The 21,589-nt window shown below is 47.5% G+C and overlaps 1 protein-coding gene and 1 long non-coding RNA gene across 2 annotated transcripts in view; both read right to left on the reverse strand.

Annotated features, from left to right (window-relative positions):
- Positions 1-21,589, reverse strand: part of LOC135264695 (uncharacterized) — a 75,423-nt gene that overhangs the window by 13,214 nt on the left and 40,620 nt on the right. The gene's annotated exons all lie outside the window — the stretch shown is intronic.
- On the reverse strand, positions 484-10,803 carry LOC135264683 (eosinophil peroxidase-like). The gene is made up of 15 exons (XM_064353457.1): positions 10,685-10,803; positions 9,609-9,677; positions 9,232-9,319; positions 8,429-8,610; positions 7,996-8,128; positions 7,399-7,528; positions 6,894-7,100; positions 5,748-6,105; positions 5,075-5,235; positions 4,606-4,864; positions 3,952-4,122; positions 3,462-3,699; positions 3,010-3,209; positions 2,737-2,790; positions 484-2,068 (listed from the first exon to the last, which is right to left on the reverse strand). Exons 1-15 carry the CDS (start codon positions 10,776-10,778, stop codon positions 1,629-1,631), a joined length of 2,784 nt encoding a protein of 927 aa, XP_064209527.1. The 5' UTR covers positions 10,779-10,803; the 3' UTR covers positions 484-1,628.

A 21,589-nucleotide genomic window follows, 5' to 3' on the forward strand; every position in this document is an offset into this window, starting at 1 on the left:
ATCTTTCCTGGCACAATTATTTGGATGCTCTGAATCTGTCACCTGAAACGAGGAGTGTGCATCTGGGTTGTTTTATTCATTAATTGTCTGATTGGTTGAACATGTTGATTTGGACTGCCGAGAGGTTTCTGAGATTTGGTGCCTGTTTAGTTGTTGTTGTTTTTCATGCTTACGTATGCTACTGATGAGGTTCCCACAATGAAATGACAGTCGGGTAATTTTCACACATATATTTTATTGATCTTACATTCACACAATGAATGGGTTGATATAGTGTTACAGGTTTTTGCCAGTGTTTAAAAAAACAGGAACAAAATCATACTTCATATTCACAGAGTAAACACTGAATCAGATTATTAAATCTGAAATGCAAAGGTCTTTTTTTCACAGAAACCAAAGAGTAATCGTAATTACACAGTTAAGATTAAATCAGCTCCACCGAAGCCTTTGTAATTATTTTGTCAATGTAATACGGGGGGGGGGGGTTTCTTTTCAATCATCTGCCAGTTGAAAGCTTTGAGACCAAGGTGTGTGGATTTCCGGTCAATGGCTCATGTGAACCACTTGGTGCCAAAAACACATTGAAAATCAGCAGCGACTGTGGCCCCCCCCAGGCCTGGAGTTCGACACTTGTCATGTAACGTAAGAGTCACAGTTCTTTGTATATGCTACCATTTACCCAAAAAGAGGAGATTCTGTCAGAGATTTCAAAATAGGGTGGGGTGATCTTTTATAAATATCTGATACAGAGAGCAGATGAAATCTCTTTGTCCATAACCTGAGTCATTGTCTCAAAGCTAGTAATCTGTCTACGTTTTAGTGCAATTTATCGTCTATATACTGTATTCTTCAAAAATATGTATTGATTTTTCTAATGCAAAATGACGAATTATTTTTATTAAGCAACAAAACAAAAACAGGTCATTTGCATCAGCCAAAAACAAAAAAAAAACAAACAATAAACCATTTTCTATAACTAAGGAATTTCTATAAATTTCCTTAGAATATTAATTTATCATTCTCTGTAAATTAAAATTAATTACTTAATTACTTACTTAAATACTTCAGTGCTGCATTAATATTTAATATTTAACAATCAGTCTACACCCTGCCTATTTTCTTACAAATTAAATAATGCATAAATCATTATAACACTGGAATACACCTGTACACCTGCACACCTTACACTGTGTTTCTGATTTTTGACTTAGATTCATTGACATAAAATGTTTAGAACTGACATTGAAAAACCTTTTTTTTTAAAAAAAAGAAAAAGTCATTAGTGGGGGAAGCCAACATTTGTGCTCTCCTTCTTTGGAGTCAAACTGCGAGGAAACATTGGAGGAAAAAAGGGAGAATATGAGTGAAAGAAGAGGAGAAAAAAATGATGATCTCACACCATGCATGTTGTGGGCCCTGAGGTCGAGGATGGGGTCGGAAGGGGGGGGGGGGTGGTGAGGTCAGCCTCCTGGTCAGGTGGTCGGGCTGGGTGGGGTAGGGAGGTGGTGGTGGGCTCGTCCTCCTGCTCAGGTGCTCAGGTGTTCAGGTGATCGGGCTGGGTGCGGTAGGGAGGTGGTGGTGGGCTCGTCCTCCCGGTCAGGTGCTCAGGTGCTCAGGTGGCCTGGCCCCTAGTAGAGCAGGTGCCCAAGGAAGTAGCTGTCGGCGGTGAGCCCGTTGCCCCCGAGGTTGGCCTGCAGCCACACCTTGTCGCCCTTGCGCAGGGGGATCATGGTGCCGCCGGACGCGGTGATGTAGCCGTCGGTCCGGGAGGTGGAGGAGTGGAACATCAGCTCCCCGTTGCGGCGCAGGTCGACGCTGCCCGCGTTCTCGTGCAGCGTGACGTGGAAGTCGAACATGTAGAGGCCGGGCACCACGCAGGTGAAGACGCCCGTCTTGGTGCTGTAGTGGCCCTGCTCGTTGTAGATGGATTCGCGGAAGACGATCTTCTGGTTGGGGCTGGGGCTGTTGTACCCCAGCCGCACTGCGAAGGCCGAATGGCTGCTGATGCTGTTGCTGGGGGGGCCAGGGGGGCCGGGGGGGCCCGCAGGTCCAGCTGGCCCTTGTGGACCTATACAGAGAGGGGGGTGAAGGGGGGTGGGGGGGTTAGTGGCCTGTTGTATCCTTAATTGTTATGACCCTACTATTTTGTTATGATACTCATACAATCCAAAGACATGCAGGTCAAGCATGCTTTGGATGAAAGCATCTGCCAAATAATTGTAAAATAAACTTTAAAACAAACTACTTGGGAGGGAGGCGGGGTTGCTGCAAAAGAGCATGCTTGCTCAGACAACCTACCCTGTATAAATGAAGGTTAATAAATAAGTTCTATATACATCAGGTAAATACATCTAATAAGCCTGAGCTTCAGCTTCGGAACATGATTTGCAGGAAGATGTATTATGTAATTATCTGTCTGATGCTGTAAATAAGGGGTCTAAATTACATGAAATGCACGAGCATAGTGGATAAAAGAAAGTGTAATAACACACAGAGAACTACCAGCAGTGTATTTTCCAGCTCAAATGGCATGATTATTACCGCAAATAATTATGAACCATTAATTATGAATCATTAATGAATGCTGCTATTACTACTAATGCAAGGTGTAGTAGTATTATCAGTAGTCGTATTACCACCAGCAGTGGCATGAACAGCTGCATGGATTCCAGTGGCAATAATAATAGTAATAATAATATGCAGAAGAAAAAAATGATTTCAGAGGGGCAGTCTTACCTGGTGGTCCAGGTGGTCCTCTCGGTCCAGGGGCTGGCTTAGGTGGTGGTGCCTCTGAATTATTTTTAGGAAAGAAAGAAGAGTTGGAATTGTTTTAGTCTTCTTCTAAAATCGCCGGCTAAAACGATGTGGGGTTTCTACCGTAAGAGTTGCCAAACACTGGTTTTAAATGTCCATGAAAGTGACCCTACTCAGACTATTAGGATCATTGAGGAGGAGGGGACGGGGGACGGGGGGCGTGGGCCGGGGGGCGGCGTGGGGGGGTAAACTCACGGTTCTCCTGCCAGGGGGTCAGGTCGAACGCCGGGATGTCCTCGCAGCGCGCGTAGCCGGCCCCGCGAGGCCGGTACAGGAAGGGGTTGATGGGGACCTCGGTGACGCCGCTGTTGTCGCAGATGATGCGGGCGAGGGACGTGCGGGTGAGGGAGGCGCGCTGCTGGCTGGTGAACACGCCCTCCTTCTGCCACCACAGCCTGAGGAGCGGTATTCAGTGTTACTTGGGCAACATCTGACATTACTAAACATGGAAAGATGGGATTCCCTTATTCTTGTTCAGTTAAAAACAAAAATTATTATTCAGGCCTGTCTGCTTTCGTGCACACGCACGCACACTCTCACACTCGCGCGCACACACACACACGCACGCACACTCTCACACTCGCGCACACACACATGCACACGCACACACACACACACACACACACACGAGCGCGCGCAGCTCTCACCTGTCTCCCTGGCGGATCTTCTGGAACTGGGTGGCGATGATGCAGGCGAAGAGGGGTCCCACGCGGCCTCCGTGCACGAAGGGCTCTGCGACGCCCCCCATCCACACGTCGATGTTTTCGGGCGTCCCGTACAGCTCGATCAGCTTGCGGGCCATGACCGTGTTGTTCATCACCTCCGCCAGCTCTTCCTCGTTCTGCGGCCGGGACAGGCCACAGAACCCGCGCCATGCGTTGTACCCTGTCGGGGGGAGGGGGCGGGGCGGGGCGGGGCGGGGGGGGGGGGTGGGGGTGAGGAGGAGGAGGAGAAGGGCACACAGCGGGTAAGCAAGTAAGTTTACTTGTCCTGCAAATAAAGCTAATTCAGTTGAACAGAGACAGAGAGAGAGACAGAGAGAGATGTAGAGAGAGGGAGAGACAGATAGCGAGAAAGAGACAGAGAGAGAGAGAGAGAGAAAGACATAGAGAGAGAGAATATGTCAGGAGCCCTCACCTGGCAGACCATGGTCCCGGCCCCGCTGCATGTTCAAAGAGGCCAGGTCTAGGGCCAGTTTGCTGCTAAATTGGAAGAGCTTGTTCCTCAGTTCCTCGTGCATCAGCTTGTCCTGCACGTTGAGCTTGGCCCTCTGGCCCACCAGGCCCCGGAGCAAGGGGTCCACACCACCTGGGGGGGGGGAGGGGGTGAGGACACCGTCAGCGCAACCATGACCGCCCCCCAAAAAAAGCTGCCCTGAACCTCACCAGACCGGTTGGGACCAGTTTTGTTGGGACACCTGACCAACTGACCGCTTTTGTTCTATTGCAGTGCTAACGTGCTAACGTGCTAACGGACACCGTTCCCACACTCGATTCTATCCATTATTCTACCACGTATTAGCTCAACAAGATCTGTAACGGTCGAACGAGGTGTGCGTTGCTACGGTTGGAGTTGACGGTTGTATGGTTAGAGTTTCTACTATTTAGTAACTCAGGCAGATCTCTAGCCGTTGAGTGAGGCGTGCTTTGTTGGACAGAGTTGGAATGAAAACCTACGGGAATTGTAGATCCTCAGGAGCAAGGGTTGGACACCTCTGTTCTAATGTGACTTTTTTTTGTTGCGGTCCTAATGCTGAATCCCCCCCCCCACCCAAAAAAAACGTAAACGTACCTTCAAAAAGGAGCCGCCAGGGGGTGAAGAAGGCCTTGTGCAGCAGCACACTGGGGTGCGCTGGGTTTTCGCTGTAGTTCTCGTCGAGCCTGAAGATGAAGGGCTGGATGGCCATGTGGGCGAATCGGAAGGCGGCGGTGGCGAAGACGTTGGCGATGCTGGGGTCCACGTTCTCGTCGTAGCCGGGGTAAGCGGGCAGGTATCGCTCCATGTAGTCCGGCCCCACGATGTAGAACAGGTAGTCCCGGAATGTGATCACCTGCGGGTGAGAGTGGCGCTGGTGATTCATTTGGGAAGGGGGGGGGGGGTAATAACCCATGCCCCACTAGGGGTTCTACTGAATTAACTAGACTGCATTTAATTTCCTGAGTGACGTTAGCTTAATGACGTGGGACTCCAGAGGGAGTGTAGAGGCGAGAGGCGGCGTGGCGTGGCGTGGGGGGGGGGGGGGATGGGGGGCGAGCTTTACCTGGAAGTAGGCACCCATGATTTTGCGGGCCTCCTGGTACAGGGTCTCGCTGCTCCAGTGCGGGTTGAGCTGCAGCAGGGCGCGCGCCAGGCGGTTGTGTTCGCGCAGGAACAGCGTGTGGACGGACCCCAGGGCGATATTCTCGATCACACGGGCGTCGCCTGCGCAATAAAAAAAAAAACAAAAAAAAAAACAACAAGAGACACCTCGGTCAGCTCACCCGACTTTCAGCCATGTCCGTATACCCGTTCAGGAGTCTGTTCGCTTGTTAGTTGATTTCACCTATCGTAGCAGTGACTGATCCACAGCTAGCTGTGACTGCACACGGTTTTCTGTATCCACACCCAGGTCGAGGGTGTTCAGTTCAATGCCATTTTCTCTCTCCCTCTAAATAGATGTGTTTAAGAGTCCACGTCTAGTTAAGGACGGCACATTTTGCGTTGCTCTCAAACACCGTCGGCGTCGCAGTAAATAGACTCCCTTTGGAACACATCAGTTGCGTGTTTGCAGCAGAAAACTAGTTAACTTTGACACAAAAAAAAAAAAGTGCGCTGGAGGATATTATTAACGCATTAGTTTTTTTTTTTTTGAGAGTAACTCCGCCCCGTACACGGGTTGTTTTGCCCACGGCAGACGGCAAACGGCAGTAACTGGCACCCCTTGCCCCCTTTACCTGCCACGAAGCAGGGCACCTCCTCCAGGCCGGTGGTGTTGAGGATGGCGTTGCGCGTGGCGCACATGTTGGCGGGCATGGTGCCGAAGGGCAGGTGCTCGCGCCCGCCGGCGTCCCTGTAGCGCTCGTTGACACGCAGCAGGCCGCCGTCGTTGGTCAGGTCCCGCAGGCTCAGGGCCTGCGCGTCGGTGGAGCCGTACACCTGCCCCGCGTCCAGGTAGGCCGTCAGCGTGTTCATCTGCTGCCGCACGTTGCCCGCGCCGAAGACGAAGCCCGTGTTGCCCGTCCCGCAGCCCGGGGCCGAGCGGTGGAAGGGCATGCAGGCGGCCTGGCTGTGGCGCGGGTCCGTGTCCGGGATCTGGGTTCGAGAAAGAAGGGGGGGGGGGGGGAGGGGGTTTATGTCAGACATCACCACAAACCAAATTTTTTATTTTGTCCTGTTGATCTACTTTAATCGGAGGCCCCCCCAAAAAATGTATGCAACGTGGGGCTGAAGGCTGATTGGGGAGCGTTAGCGTAGCGCGCTAAGTGAGCAGCAGGGCTCGGAGCCGCTGATTGGGGAGCGTTAGCGCAGCGCGCTAAGTGAGCAGCAGGGCTCAGAGCAGCTAATTGGGGAGCGTTAGCATAGCGCGCTAAGTGAGCAGCAGGGCTCAGAGCAGCTAATTGGGGAGCGTTAGCGTAGCGCGCTAAGTGAGCAGCAGGGCTCGGAGCCGCTAATTGGGGAGCGTTAGCGTAGCGCGCTAAGTGAGCAGCAGGGGTCGGCGCCGCTGATTGGGGAGCGTTAGCGTAGCGCGCTAAGTGAGCAGCAGGGCTCGGAGCCGCTGATTGGGGAGCGTTAGCGTAGCGCGCTAAGTGAGCAGCAGGGCTCGGAGCCGCTAATTGGGGAGCATTAGCGTAGCGCGCTAAGTGAGCAGCAGGGTCGCGCCGCTGATTGGGGAGCGTTAGCGTAGCGCGCTAAGTGAGCAGCAGGGCTCGGAGCCGCTGACTGGGGAGCGTTAGCGTAGCGCGCTAAGTGAGCAGCAGGGCTCGGCTCCGCTGATTGGGGAGCGTTAGCGTAGCGCGCTAAGTGAGCAGCAGGGCTCGGCGCCGCTGATTGGGGAGCGTTAGCGTAGCGCGCTAAGTGAGCAGCGGGGGACGGACGCCTACCTTGATGGGGAAACAGGGCTCGGCGCGGTCGCAGGACTCCTCGCAGTTGATGCCGTTGCTGAAGGAGCGGATGCTGGGGGACGTGGGCGTCAGGGTCAGGTCGTGGTCCGTCCACTGGCCGAAGATGGTCACCAAGTGGGTGTACATGTTGTCGCTCACTACATCCTCATTGGCCGTTTTCAGGATGCGGTTAGACACCTCCCTTACCTGGAATGATGGGGGGGGGGGAACAAGGGGGGGGAACAAGAAGAGGTGACCAAGAATATAGTGTTTCCACTTTCAAACTCTTCATTTTCTGATGTATCATTTCTTTCAGAGAATACAGAAACAGTCGGCAAAACGGACCGTAGTGAAAATTTGCTGGCAGTACATGTAAAACTACCACAATTATTTATTATTTATTATTATTACTACTACTACCGCTGCTGCTGCTACTACTACTACTATGCTATTACTACAACTGCAACCACTAGTGATATTGCTACTAAAAGTAAATGAATCATACCAGCGGGAGCACTCTTCCGTTGACTTCCAGCTCTCTGTCCCACGCAACGGGCAGGGAGACGCCATCCTGGTACCGTGGGGGCAGCCAGCGGGCGAGCGGGGTGTTGGAGGCTCCCAGGCGGGGGTTTTTTCTGTCGGCACGAAGGACGCGAGCCAAACAAACAAACAAACAAAACAAAAAAAAAAAAAAAAAAAAAAAAGGGAAAACCGTTAGCGTTAGCATTAGCACTGAGCACCACCATTTTACCCGAGTGCATCTCTACCAAGCATGTCCTTGAAAGGGTGATTTTTTTTTTCAAGCTAATTTTTAAAAGGTTTTTTTTTTTTTTGAAAGTTAATTTTGCTGAGTCTGCTCCACCTTGTCAAGCTAAGGAGTAGAGGGGGAGTAGACCGTGAATTCAGCTTATGAGAAGTTGCAGAATGCCGGAATGCTAAACAGTAGTAGCGCTACGCTATAAAAAAAAGTGCCCGTACTCATATAAGCGAAAGAGCCCATCCCAGTTCAGTTCAAGCACTGGCACAGAACATGACTGGCCATCAGCCAATGGGAGCGCTGGGAGTTTTGTCAGCGTTGGTGGGGAGGGTTTGGCGGCCTTACCGGTTGTTGCAGACGTTGGTGGCCGTCCTGTACTTGTTGATCTGTGCGGTAGTGCGGCAGGAGGGGGGCTGGACCCTCGCAGAGCAGCCGGTCAGGCGGGCTAGAGTGTTCAGCTCGTCTGCAGTCAGAAGATCTGAGACACAAAGGGTGTGCGTGTGAGAGCGCGTTCGTGCGTGAGCCTGTGTGTGTGTGCGTGTGTGTGTGTGTGAGCCTGTGTGTGTGTTTGTGGGTGTGTGTGTGTGTGTGAGCCTCTGTGTGTGTGTGTGTGTGTGTGTGAGCCTGTGTGTGTGTGTGTGTGTGTGTGTGTGTGTGTTTGCGTGTGTTTGTGTGTGTATATGTGTGTGTGCGTGTGTGCGTGAGTGTGTGTGCGTGTGTGTGTGTGTGTGTGAGCCTCTGTGTGTGTGTGTGACAGACGGTGTGTGGGGCCTCTTACCCGTGGCGTTGAGGGAGCGCCTGTAGCGTCCGTGAGCGTGCACGTTCTCCTGGATGAGCCTCAGCGCGTTCTCCATGTAGTCCGCCGCGCGCACCGCCGACCTGGTCTCGCCGAACGGCTGCTTCATCAGCCGCAGCCTGTTAGCCGCGCTCACCGTGTTCCTCCGCACCCTGTCCAGGCTCCTGTGGGGGGGGGGAACGATATACTGAAAACACGACTTGTGCTGGCAGGTCATGGGCCTGTTAACTCTTTTTTTTTTTTTTGATAAACACAAAATAATAAATACACAAGTATCTGGACAGCTCTTCTGGGTTCTGGGGCTGTTTTTCGTGGTTTTGGTTTCCGGCTGAAGAGCAATTCTCAACGCAGTAACATTCTAGACGCTTCTGTGCTTCTAACTTTGTGGTAACAGTTTGGGTGAAGACCCTTTCCCGTTTCAGTATGACAGTGCCCCCCCGGGCACACAGTGAGGTCCACATAGAAATTGTTTTTTGTCGAGAACGGTGTGGAAGAACTTGACTGGCCAGACCTCAACCCCGTCCAACACCAACTGCGAGCCAGGCCTAATCGCCCAATCAGCGCCCAACCTCAATAATGCTTTTCTGGTTTAATGGAAGCAAATCCCTGCAGAAATGCTCCAGAATCTAATATAAAGCCTTCCAAGAAGAGTGGAGATTGTTATAGCAGCAAAGGGTGGACCAACTCCACATCAATGCCCATAATTTTGAATGAGATGTTTGGTGTTTGGTGTTTGGTGTCAGGTGTACTTTTGGTTAATGTAGTGTACATCTTCAGGTACTTACGTTTCTCTGGAATATTTGTAGGCCTCGTCAACCAGCCTTTTTGCCTCCTCTACTGCATCCAGAATGTATCTGCTTCCCAAGCTCTCTTCTGTAGATGAAAACACTGTGTCAAAATGCACATTGTGTAGCAGGGCTTTTAGCTTGAAAGAAAATCGTCCGTGATTGAATTTTCAGTGAATCAAACTGAACATATCTAACAGAGGTAATAAATAAAATATCTCTGATCAAGGACCTGAAAGGTTCTGGACGGATTCGTGTTTTTAGCGGACGCACTTTTCTAAAAAAAAATAAAAGAAGCTCGCCATGGTAACGTGCACAGCCCACATTTTTGACGCCCCAACCCCCCCTCCCCCAGGTGTGTTCCGGAACTGACTCACCTGCAAAAGCCTGGCCCAGCAGACACAGGCACATAGCGGACACCAGCAGACCTAGAAAACCCCTCATTTCTGAAAAAAACAAAAGAGCAGAGCCCCCCTAGTTCACAACACGTTTCCATTCACGTCTTAGAGGAGAACAAGCAGACTGTGTAAAAGCGTTGTCGTATGTCACATGTATGCTTTTATCCTGAACAAATCACGCAATTTTTTTTTAAAAACATATTTTTACCACATCTCCATGCGTTTGGTTTCCCCAAATATGAACAAGAGCAGATAAAGTTCTTATAAAATGCAAGGCCTTCGAGCAAATCAGCGATACGTTTTTCTTTAAAAAGAAGAAGAATGAAGTCATTTAAGATTGAGTCATTTTGCATACTAATAAGCGACAAAAATATATTCACATATTACACAGCAAGCATGTTCTCTAATGCACCGCACGTCCTTTCTGGTGAGTGGACCAGCGCACCACAGAATTCACCCTGCTGAGATGTGAGCCTCTCACCTGTACTGACACCTGTACTGACACCTGCGCTTCGTCTTACCCATTTTTTTCCTCTCGCATTCCATTTCAATATTTAAATAAAGTGTGGCTCCCTCACGCGCTCAAAACCAACCACAAATATAGAAGGTGCAACAAGTTAATTTTGCGCATATATGAACGAATGACCCACTGAAAATTACCAATTACTACCAATTATTACCAATTCATTCCTCTAAGCATTTTACCTCACGGTTGAATTCATACCTTGTTTCCGGACCATCCTTCAGCGTATCAATAAATAGTCCATGCTTATTTTAATTTAAAATTATTTCTTTCCATACATGGCTTCTATTCACATTAACTATAAAATCATCCTGTCACAACCGCCAGTAATTATAATTGTATAATTACACTCACTCGCTGTTCTGCCTTCTGAACCTGACTTGGAAACTTGAAACTTAAACCTTGAAATTTGAAATAAAATAAAAAAATTCATCCTAATGACCTGTCCATGTGCTATTGCGACAGACACCGCGAGAACATCCGCTAAACGACAGCCGGGAACGAAGACGGTGAGCAAGAAACGCGGCTTTACCTGAAGACTTGAGATCTTTCCTCGGCGTAAGAGATTCCGAAGCCTGTGCGCTGTGTGTGTGTGTGTGTTCGTGTTTGAGGCATCCACAGTGCATGCATTTTATTTATGCTGTATGGCTGAACCACACCCAGCCGGAGAGAACGGTACATCCCTCTCAGGTAAAACCGGCATTCCTGTCCCCTTATTTCCTTCTGGTCACTTACATACCTCAATTCCTGCACGTCTAAAGGGAGTGATAATTCACCTGGTAATTGGCAAATTGTTGTTCATCTCAGCTGCCATCCATATTTCTAATATGTGCATGCATTTGAGGCGGCATCCATTTTATCTCAAACTTTTTTTTCTCCGTCAACAAGCCACTTCTGAAAAAAATTGGCGGTGTGTTATTGTAACTTATGTCAAACAAACATTTAATTGCAGTGTTATATATATATTTTTTAATTTCCTAATGTAAACAACAAGGAACATAAACTATATCTGGCCAACTGAGGTTAAAACAAAAATGTTAATTTTGAGACATGACAACCCCATGAAAAGTAGGGTTATCCAAGATCAAATACAAAACATGCATGTACAGAACTATTGAAAAATTGTTTGCTAAAAATTATACAGTTCATATCTTGATGACAGTTGGCTAAGGAGTAGAGTTTAAATGATTTAAATGGTTTAAATGATGAAGTTTGATTGGCTCAGGTGGATGCACTGTGTCTTCAAACCGGGGACTCATAACTTTTGCAAGAAAAGTCTGAGCAAAAAAAAGCCCTCTGATAATGTTCAGGGACCTATTTTCTTAAATGGCAGCAGACGGTCGGTCCTCTTTGAGCGTGAAGTGTTTTTCACTTTTGTCCCTGTTATGGATGCGGGATGGGTTGCGGATAGAGATGGGATCATGATGGGGGGGGGGGGGGGGGGCGGGGGGCATGGGGGGTCAAAGCCCACCTGTAGGTGGTAGTTCTTTTTTTTTTATAAGAGTTGATACTTGGATGCGCTACAAAAAATTTGTAAGTGACCAAATTTTTTCAAGTGACATTTTTGATGCCCATAAAGGTCTTTTAACAGCTTTGCAGCATCCGGTTCGTGCCCCCCCCCCCCCAAAGTGAGATTGCACACATCTCCACTCTGACCTTCGTCCTTTGCCAGTGTGGGGTGGGGGGGGGGGGCGGGAGTCTGGGTTCACCTTGTGCCAATGCCATCCTTGTGATGGAGTATTACTCCATTCTGAAAACCGGTTCTGCCTCGATTTCCTGCAAATTTTATTAATTGTTTTTTTTTCGCATTGATTCCTCATTCTTGGTCACAAGGTGTTGTCACTCCACCAGACCAGAGCCGTATTTACGCGTCAGGGTTTGGTTGGCCGTGCGCCAGCGTTTGTTTGTGTGATTGTTTGCGGACATGACAGCTGTCACTTACAAAAAACTCCCCGACCAGTGTTGCATTTCGGTTTTTGACTTCCTTGGCTCTGATGGCCATAGCATCCGAAAAATGTACATTTCCTTGTCAGTATTTGCGTCTATAAAATCCGCATTCTTGGTAATTGAATCCTGAAGCGGGTTAATCCGTACTGGCCTGTGCGTTGCTGAGCGTCCATTCCATTGGTTTAATATTTGTCGCCATTATTTATAATTGTGTTATTTGGATTCGGTGCGTTTGTCATTGTTGAGTCCATAATCATAATCACCATAGTTTTGTCTTCCTGACTTACAATCATTGATGTCGGCTTGCTAAAGGGGATGTCCACTTTCATTGTGTCCGTGAATGGCATTGAATGTGCACTGCCTTATAATTACAGATTATAAACTAGATATGCTTTTTTTTAATCAGTCAACCAGAAACCTGTCTCTGCTTGGACAATATAATATGCAGGACTGTGGGAGGACGTGGGATGGAACTAGTGGTTGTGGGTGGAAGCTTTTGTCCTGTTAGACCTCCTATCTTACTATCTGATGACCTTTTTTCTCAAGTGTAGCTATCTGTGTATGTCTGTGTGTCTGTGTATGACTCTATAGAACGTCTTGTCCAATCTTGTTATTCTTGTCCAGTAAGCATCTGAAGTATATTTAATGTGTTTGAATTAATCGTGAAATAGGAAATGGATTTTATTTAAACTTGCCAGACTTAACAAACATACCGACCCTTACAAAAAAAAACACATGTTTGAAAGCCACTTGTGAACACCAAACATGTGAAGAGTACACATGTGAACTATAAATAATCCTGTTTATAAGATGAGAGTGGAAAAAACCTTTACTACTCCGTGTTTTGTTTTCACGTGAAAATCGGTTTGTGTTTTTAAAAGTCAGTGGCATGTGAAGATGCCAGTCACTCAATGTGACCTGCTTTTCTTTTTGCTTGTGAAATTGCCTTGTCAATCACACGCGAAAATGTCTAGTTCACAGGTCTAGTTCAACACATTATCTATGCAGTTATGAATCAGGGAGTTCAGGTTCGGATGCACTCATAATATTCACTTGCACGTACATGCAGTGTCTTGAGAAAGCATTCAACTCTCTGAACCTTTTTCACATTTTGTGTCCTTGTACACCAGGGCTGCCCAATGTCAGGCTGTCCTGCACGCCGAGCTTGGCCCTCTGGCCCACCGCCCTCCTCCGCCGTTTTTGCTTTGATGCGTTTCCAATGTCCCGCCACCCTGAGGCCATTTCTGATTTCCCCTCCATTGTTCTCTCCATCGCGCGGCGCCAGACCTTTTCTCGCAAGTGTCATTCGAGAGTTTATTATTCTTTCTGACAAACGCGCGTTCGCTTCAGGTCAGGTGCCCTGTCTCGTTTGATTTACTTTGCGTCCCGACTGCTTTTTGCGATTCCATCACTTGATTATTGACGGGGTGACGAGGAAATTTGTCGAGCGGCAGATACGTTTTCTGAAACTTCCTCATAACTCTGTAAACCTGTGAACATTCCGGCCTCTCGGGGTCTGGAGCCTCGCGTGATTGGCCAGGAGAACACAAGAACACCTGGTGCCCGACAAACTTTGTCAACGTAAATATAGGTCCAGGTAACGAGGCTAACAAGAATTTGATCAGTGTTTGTGCAGCTTACAAGAATCCACAGGGGATAAAAATGTACGTACCCTATAAGAGTACATTTTACTCTTGTTTAACACAAACTATTTCTACATTTACGTTTTTTGTCTCATCTGAACGGGCGGCTTAGCTAAGAATTCTGGGCCCCCTAAAAGACTACTGCTGCTGAAGAATATTGCTTACACATTTTTTTTATTATTGCCCTGACTGTGCTTGGTGGTATTTTAAATGGATGCCAGTAATTTTGACCCCTGCTTTGAGAAAAAGGCTCAACAAACAAACAAACAAAAAAACATTTTAGAATTTTTTTTTTTTTTGGCCTTTTTTCAGCTTTATTAGACAGGATAGTGTAGAGAGACAGGAAGAACTAGGAGGAGAGATTTGCGACAAAGGTCGGTGGCAGTCAGACTTGAACCGCCAACGTCGCGGCTCGCAATGAGCATATGGAACGCGCTCTACGGGCTACGCCACCGGAGGCCCCCAGAATGATTTTTTATGAGAGTGAAAGTAAGTAGTTTCCCCAAACCTTTATGGAAAAAATTGAATCATTATGGATCGTTCATTTTTACAATCATTTTTACTCATTTTCATGAAGGGTGTCAATAATTCTGGAGTTGACTATGTAGACAGATATATGGCTCGTGACCTGGTATTGTTACATTTTCATATGTCTTTCCTGTTTGCCTCCCGTAGAAAATTTTATCTGATTTACTGCATGAATTATATTTGGCATTTTCGATAGTTATCGGACTTGCTAAGTAAGTATTGTGCAGACATGATTCACTGATTAGAACTAACATTCAGATGCCATGCTGGTTCTAGTCTAATCAAGACAGAAAAATGGGGTTAAGCCAGTTTAGTCGTGTGCATATTTTATAGTCTGTAGCAATTTATGCCTCTGCATATTTTATGGCTGGGCTGCTCAGCCTTGGTTCTGGAGATCTACCATCCTGTAGGTTTTCATTTCATCCCGAATTTTGGGACACCAGATTCTACTAATCAGCAGAACTCTAGCTACGGAATGACGTGTTCTTTGTTGGGGTTGGAGTGAGAACCTACAGGACTGTTGATCTCCAGGAACAGGGTTGGCTACTCTATATATATATATATATATATATATATATATATATATATATAATCATCTTTATTTGGCCACATGACATCTCTTTTTTGAGAGAGACCCAGGAGAAAAGAGACCTCATTTTGTGTCGGAAGATGGGCAGGGTTTCTGCTGTTCTGACTGCAATGGGAAGATGGACAGGGTTTCTGCTGTTCTGACTGCAGTGGGAAGATGGACAGGGTTTCTGCTGTCCTGACTGCAGTGGGAAGATGGACAGGGTTTCTGCTGTCCTGACTGCAGTGGGAAGATGGACAGGGATTCTGCTGTCCTGACTGCAGTGGGAAGATGGACAGGGATTCTGCTGTCCTGACTGCAATGGGAAGATGGACAGGGTTTCTGCTGTTCTGACTGCAGTGGGAAGATGGGCAGGGTTTCTGCTGTCCTGACTGCAGTGGGAAGATGGGCAGGGATTCTGCTGTCCTGACTGCAGTGGGAAGATGGCCAGGGTTTCTGCTGTTCTGACTGCAGTGGGAAGATGGACAGGGTTTCTGCTGTTCTGACTGCAGTGGGAAGATGGCCAGGGTTTCTGTTGTCCTGACTGCAGTGGGAAGATGGGCAGGGTTTCTGCAGTTCTGACTGCAGTGGTAAGATGGGCAGGGTTTCTGCTGTTCTGACTGCAGTGGGAAGATGGACAGGGTTTCTGCTGTCCTGACTGCAGTGGGAAGATGGGCAGGGTTTCTGCTGTCCTGACTGCGGGTAGGAAGGTCAAACCACCACCGGGGAGCTACTACAGACTGGATAGGAGATGGGGGAGGCACGTGGGACAATTGTTTGACTAGTGATGTGGCCTGTTATAGCTCGCATCAAATTCAAAACATTGGTTCTAGCATACCAGGCAGTCAAGGGATCAGCCCCAGCATACCTTCACAAGATTTTCAAACCCTACATGCCAACCAGATCCCTCCGTTCTGCTACCTCCCCTCTTATCCAGAGCGACGTACAACAAAGTGTATAACCATAACCAGGAACAAGCGTGTTGAAAACCCTAGAGGGAAGTACAGTTCCTAGTGCAGGGAATGACCACGTAATTTAACTTGGACCCTGTAGGTTAATCTGATTAACACAACAAAAACAGCAACAAATCAGTCTATGCAAATAAAACAAGCAATAGTTGAGTAGGCACAAGTGCAATAACTAAGTCAACTAAGATAAACAGCTTACCTAGCTACAACCCTAAGATTACATAGTCAATTAGAGACTACAGGGAGGTAGGGAGGGATGGGGAGAGGTGCAGCCTGAAGAGGTGAGTCTTGGTACTTATTAATACTGAATATCCCCGGCCTCTGATGTTAGGAAGTTGAAGAAGAATACATGCGCAGATTCACAAAAAACTTGCATACAGAATATTAATATTGGTAGTAAAGATGTGGATGCATCTGCAGCCATTTCATTTTATTTATTGATCTATTTCTTGGTTAATGTCTGCCCTGCCTTCACATTTATTTCTCTTTGTTCAGATGGGTAAAGAACGGAGGTAGGTGGTTACATCACAGAATGTACCGTGATACAAATACATGCATGTGGAGGAAGCAGCCATTACCATACAATTTCCTGCTCATTTGCAGAAGAGCTTTCTGGTTATAGATGGATGGATGGGGCAATAGCCTTAGCATGCTGCCCGTCTGGTTTTGTGTTATTTCCCGTGCATCAGGTATATCAGGTTCAAAGAATGAGAGGACGCACTTTGGCGAGACTGGAAACCCCGCAAATCGAGATGTACTGTTGTCACGTAGAAGAGACTGGCCGACCCCACACTTTTTTTTGCGCAGCTACCGGGTACAAGGAAAATAAATTATTATGTAATAATTATTAATTAATTGGTTGGCTATAACAAAAAAAACAAAAAAAAAAAACAATACACAGTGTGTCCTCAGAACCAGGGCTGAGAAACACTGCTATGCACCTACCTGAGGTTTAGCAGCATCAACATCAGCCGTTTGTGTAAACATTATCTTAATGTACGAGTATTTATGATCAATTTTCTCAAGCCATTTCTTCCTTAGAAAAAGCCTTTCATATGTTTTTTTTCTTCAACATGTTTTCATTTTGTTTTCAGGAGGAATGTCTAATGATTTTTTTCTTTCTATAGAGCACTTTCCATAGCTCTGCAAACTCAGGATGTCATGCAGTGGACAGAATAAGAAGTGCATAAATTAAAAGTGAAAACAATGAATACAATTAAGAAAGGGCAGAATTAACAGAACAGAAAAGACGCATATGCAAAAAAAGAAAAAACAATTGGAAAAACCGAGTTTTTGAAGGCTGGCTGAAAGGCCTTGATAGAGTCAGTATCCCTGCCGTGATCTGCGAGAGTTTTCCTCTGAGTATGCCTGAATATTCCTCAGAGTATTCCTGAGTATTCCCGAATATTCCTCAGATTATTCCTGAGTGTTCCTCAGAGTATTCCTGAATATTCCTGAATTTTACTCAGATTATTCCTGAGTGTTCCTCAGATTATTCCTGAATACTCCTTGGAGTATTCCTGAATACTCCTCAGATTATTCCTGAGTGTTCCTCAGAGTATTCCTGAATATTCCTGAATTTTCCTCAGATTATTCCTGAGTGTTCCTCAGATTATTCCTTGAATACTCCTCAGAGTATTCCTGAATAATCCTCAGAGTATTCCTGAGGCATGGGTCTAAGGAACAGGAGGCGATTCCCCCATTGAAAACTGTGTACTTGGTGCATTGAGGAGTCTACGAGAGGGGTGTACATTATCTGGGATTGCTGACTCCAATATTTACGCAAAATCTTCTTCTACCCGGCAGTGATGTTGAATTGGCCATAGGCCATATGATTATTACAAGTATGCGCAGTAAAATGTCCAGTGTTTATTCAACTCTAGCAGTGTTAATTGAACTCTTAACACATAATGTGGAACTTAACACTCTGGAATGTGGGACCAAATGCTTTCCCTTGTCATAGTCAACAACAAACCATCTCCAATATACTTTGTTTATGTACGAATTTATTTATTTATTTTAATTTTATTTAATTAAAAATAAGTTTTTTGTTGTGTAAGGAACACATACTCTATATTACCCCTTGCTGTAGCTGTAGAATTCACTCCATTTTTTGATTCTAGCTGAACCACTTACCGTGGACGTTTTGGGGTCAAAGGTGTTGGGTTGTAGTAACTGCAGTGTGCTCGTTACGATTAACATTCTTTTACTGATTGCTGAGGCTCAGGCTTCGTGCGCCAGGAGGCCACTGCAGCCAGTTAAACCAGGATCAGTGTGCTCGCCGGAAGTAAGGTTTTTTACTGCAGAATGCCGAAACCTCTGAAGTGCAATCAATGAAATGTTCCGTCAAACAGCATGCATGCTTTGCAACCTCTGTAAAAAGGATAATTTGACGCTGCTTTCGTAATTTGGCACTGCTCAAGGCCATTAGTGCAAAACCAATCAGCTGTTGTCTGTTGTCTGTTGTCTGCTGTGTGGGAATTGGACCACATTATGGAAATACCTGCTGCGATGCAGCCTCATGTTTCTCTTAATGTGTCAGCCCCACCAGGCGTGGCTGAATGCACGCAAAAAAGGGATTAATGAAATTGCACGTATCGTAGCCGGCTGCCAAGAGCACTGCCAGTCCTAACGAGACCGCAATGTTTGAAAGTACTGTCAGCTCACGCCCGCAGTGCAAGCAGCAGTGCTGCAGAGCTGGGGCTGAATTCAAAGCAGCTTGGAGCTCTTGTGTCAGTGTACACCCGTACGCCTGTACGCTCGTATACCTGTACACCTGTACGCTCTTATACCTGCACGCCTGTACGCTCGTGTACCTGTACGCCTGTACGCTCTTATACCTGCACATCTGTACGCTCGTGTACCTGTACGCCTGTACGCTCGTATACCTGTACACCTGTACGCTCGTATACCTGTACACCTGTACGCTCGTATACCTGTACGCCTGTACGCTCGTATACCTGTACACCTGTACGCTCTTATACCTGCACGCCTGTACGCTCGTGTACCTGTACGCCTGTACGCTCATGTACCTGCACACCTGTACGCTCGTGTACCTGTACGCCTGTACGCTCTTATACCTGCACATCTGTACGCTCGTGTACCTGTACGCCTGTACGCTCGTATACCTGTACACCTGTACGCTCGTGTACCTGTACGCCTGTACGCTCGTATACCTGCACACCTGTACGCTCGTGTACCTGTACGCCTGTACGCTCGTGTACCTGTACGCCTGTACGCTCGTATACCCGTACGCCTGTACGCTCGTATACCTGCACGCCTGTACGCTCGTATACCTGCACACCTGTACGCTCGTGTACCTGTACGCCTGTACGCTCGTATACCTGTACACCTGTACGCTCGTGTACCTGTACGCCTGTACGCTCGTATACCTGTACACCTGTACGCTCGTGTACCTGTACGCCTGTACGCTCGTATACCTGTACACCTGTACGCTCGTGTACCTGTACGCCTGTACGCTCTTATACCTGCACATCTGTACGCTCGTGTACCTGCACGCCTGTACGCTCGTGTACCTGTACGCCTGTACGCTCTTATACCTGTACACCTGTACGCTCGTGTACCTGTACGCCTGTACGCTCGTGTACCTGTACGCCTGTACGCTCGTGTACCTGTACGCCTGTACGCTCGTATACCTGTACACCTGTACGCTCGTATACCTGTACACCTGTACGCTCGTGTACCTGTACGCCTGTACGCTCGTATACCTGTACACCTGTACGCTCGTGTACCCGTACGCCTGTACGCTCGTTTACCTGTACGCCTGTACGCTCGTATACCTGTACGCCTGTACGCTCTTATACCTGCACGCCTGTACGCTCGTGTACCTGTACGCCTGTACGCTCTTATACCTGCACATCTGTACGCTCGTGTACCTGTACACCTGTACGCTCGTGTACCTGCACACCTGTACGCTCGTATACCTGTACGCCTGTACGCTCTTATACCTGCACGCCTGTACGCTCGTATACCCGTACGCCTGTACGCTCATGTACCTGCACACCTGTACGCTCGTATACCTGTACGCATGTACGCTCTTATACCTGCACGCCTGTACGCTCGTGTACCTGTACGCCTGTACGCTCGTATACCTGTACACCTGTACGCTCGTATACCTGTACACCTGTACGCTCGTGTACCTGTACACCTGTACGCTCTTATACCTGCACACCTGTACGCTCGTATACCCGTACGCCTGTACGCTCTTATACCTGCACGCCTGTACGCTCGTGTACCTGTACGCCTGTACGCTCGTATACCTGTACGCCTGTACGCTCGTATACCTGTACGCCTGTACGCTCGTATACCTGTACACCTGTACGCTCGTGTACCTGTACGCCTGTACGCTCGTATACCTGTACACCTGTACGCTCGTATACCTGCACACCTGTACGCTCGTGTACCTGTACGCCTGTACGCTCGTATACCTGTACGCCTGTACGCTCGTGTACCTGTACGCCTGTACGCTCGTATACCTGTACGCCTGTACGCTCGTATACCTGTACACCTGTACGCTCGTATACCTGCACACCTGTACGCTCGTGTACCTGTACGCATGTACGCTCTTATACCTGCACGCCTGTACGCTCGTGTACCTGTACGCCTGTACGCTCGTATACCTGTACACCTGTACGCTCGTGTACCTGTACGCCTGTACGCTCGTATACCTGTACACCTGTACGCTCGTGTACCTGTACGCCTGTACGCTCGTATACTTGTACACCTGTACGCTTGTGTACCTGTACGCCTGTACGCTCGTATACCTGTACACCTGTATGCTTGTGTACCTGTACGCCTGTACGCTCGTGTACCTGTACGCCTGTACGCTCTTATACCTGTACGCCTGTACGCTCGTATACCTGTACACCTGTACGCTCATACACCCGTACGCCTGTACGCTCGTATACCTGTAAACCTGTATGACCTGACCCGTCTGTTACCGTAACAGTGCTGAGGATCAAGGGCTTAGGAATGTGTTATGTCATAAATTTCCATGCATGAAGAATGTAATTCCCATTGTGCTATATACTGTAAACACGTACAAAAAAAAAGAGGTGACAAAACTGATCAATTTAAAGACTGGGGTGAATTAACAGGCTTCTAATTAGGTTTCTGGACGCAAGTTAAACCCCATCCAATACCTTTGGGATCAGTTGGAAAACCAATGGCTGGCCAGGCCCAGTGCCGCTAAAGCTCTTCTGGCTGAATGGAAACAAATCCCTGCAGCAATGCTCCAACATCTCGCATAAAGCCTACCCAGAAGAGTGGAGGTTGTTATAGGAGCAAAGGGTGGGCCAAATTCATGTTAATGCCCATAATTTTGGATAACTTCCTTATGCTGTCAGGAATTTAATAAATTGCCTTGAATTCCCAAAAAAAGGAATTCACGACACATGTATAATGAATTTCATTTCACTAATCTCACTGTCTAAACAAAGACGTTTATAAGAAAACTCACAAGTCCTCGAATGAGGATTTTTAAATGACGCACTTTTGTGGATATAAATTTCATTTTTTGGAAAGCACCTCCAATTGTTTTGGACAACCTGAGGACCCCTTTTTGGCAAAGGCTAATTGGCAAGTCCAGGAAACGCAGATCGAGTTTCTGCGATCACGTCGCTGTGTGCAGACATAACTAATGGGGACTTTTTCAAAGCAGATTCCTTTCCTTGACTGCAGAGCTGCATCATGCGTATGACGGGCTGGCTTTAAAAAGACAGCGTTGACGAAACCACAGGGCGTGCCTGCCAGTAAGCCCGTGG

This window comes from Anguilla rostrata, chromosome 10 (assembly GCF_018555375.3).
Source record: "Anguilla rostrata isolate EN2019 chromosome 10, ASM1855537v3, whole genome shotgun sequence".
Lineage (NCBI taxonomy): Eukaryota > Metazoa > Chordata > Actinopteri > Anguilliformes > Anguillidae > Anguilla > Anguilla rostrata.

Coding starts and splice junctions, on each gene's coding strand:
- LOC135264683 (XM_064353457.1), bottom strand. CDS start 10,778: ATGCACTGTGGATGCCTCAAACACGAACACACACACACACACAGCGCA. Junction 9,320..9,608: donor GCTGGGCCAGGCTTTTGCAG/GTGAGTCAGTTC, acceptor TTTCATCTACAG/AAGAGAGCTTGGGAAGCAGA. Junction 3,700..3,951: donor CCGGGACCATGGTCTGCCAG/GTGAGGGCTCCT, acceptor TCCCCCCGACAG/GGTACAACGCATGGCGCGGG.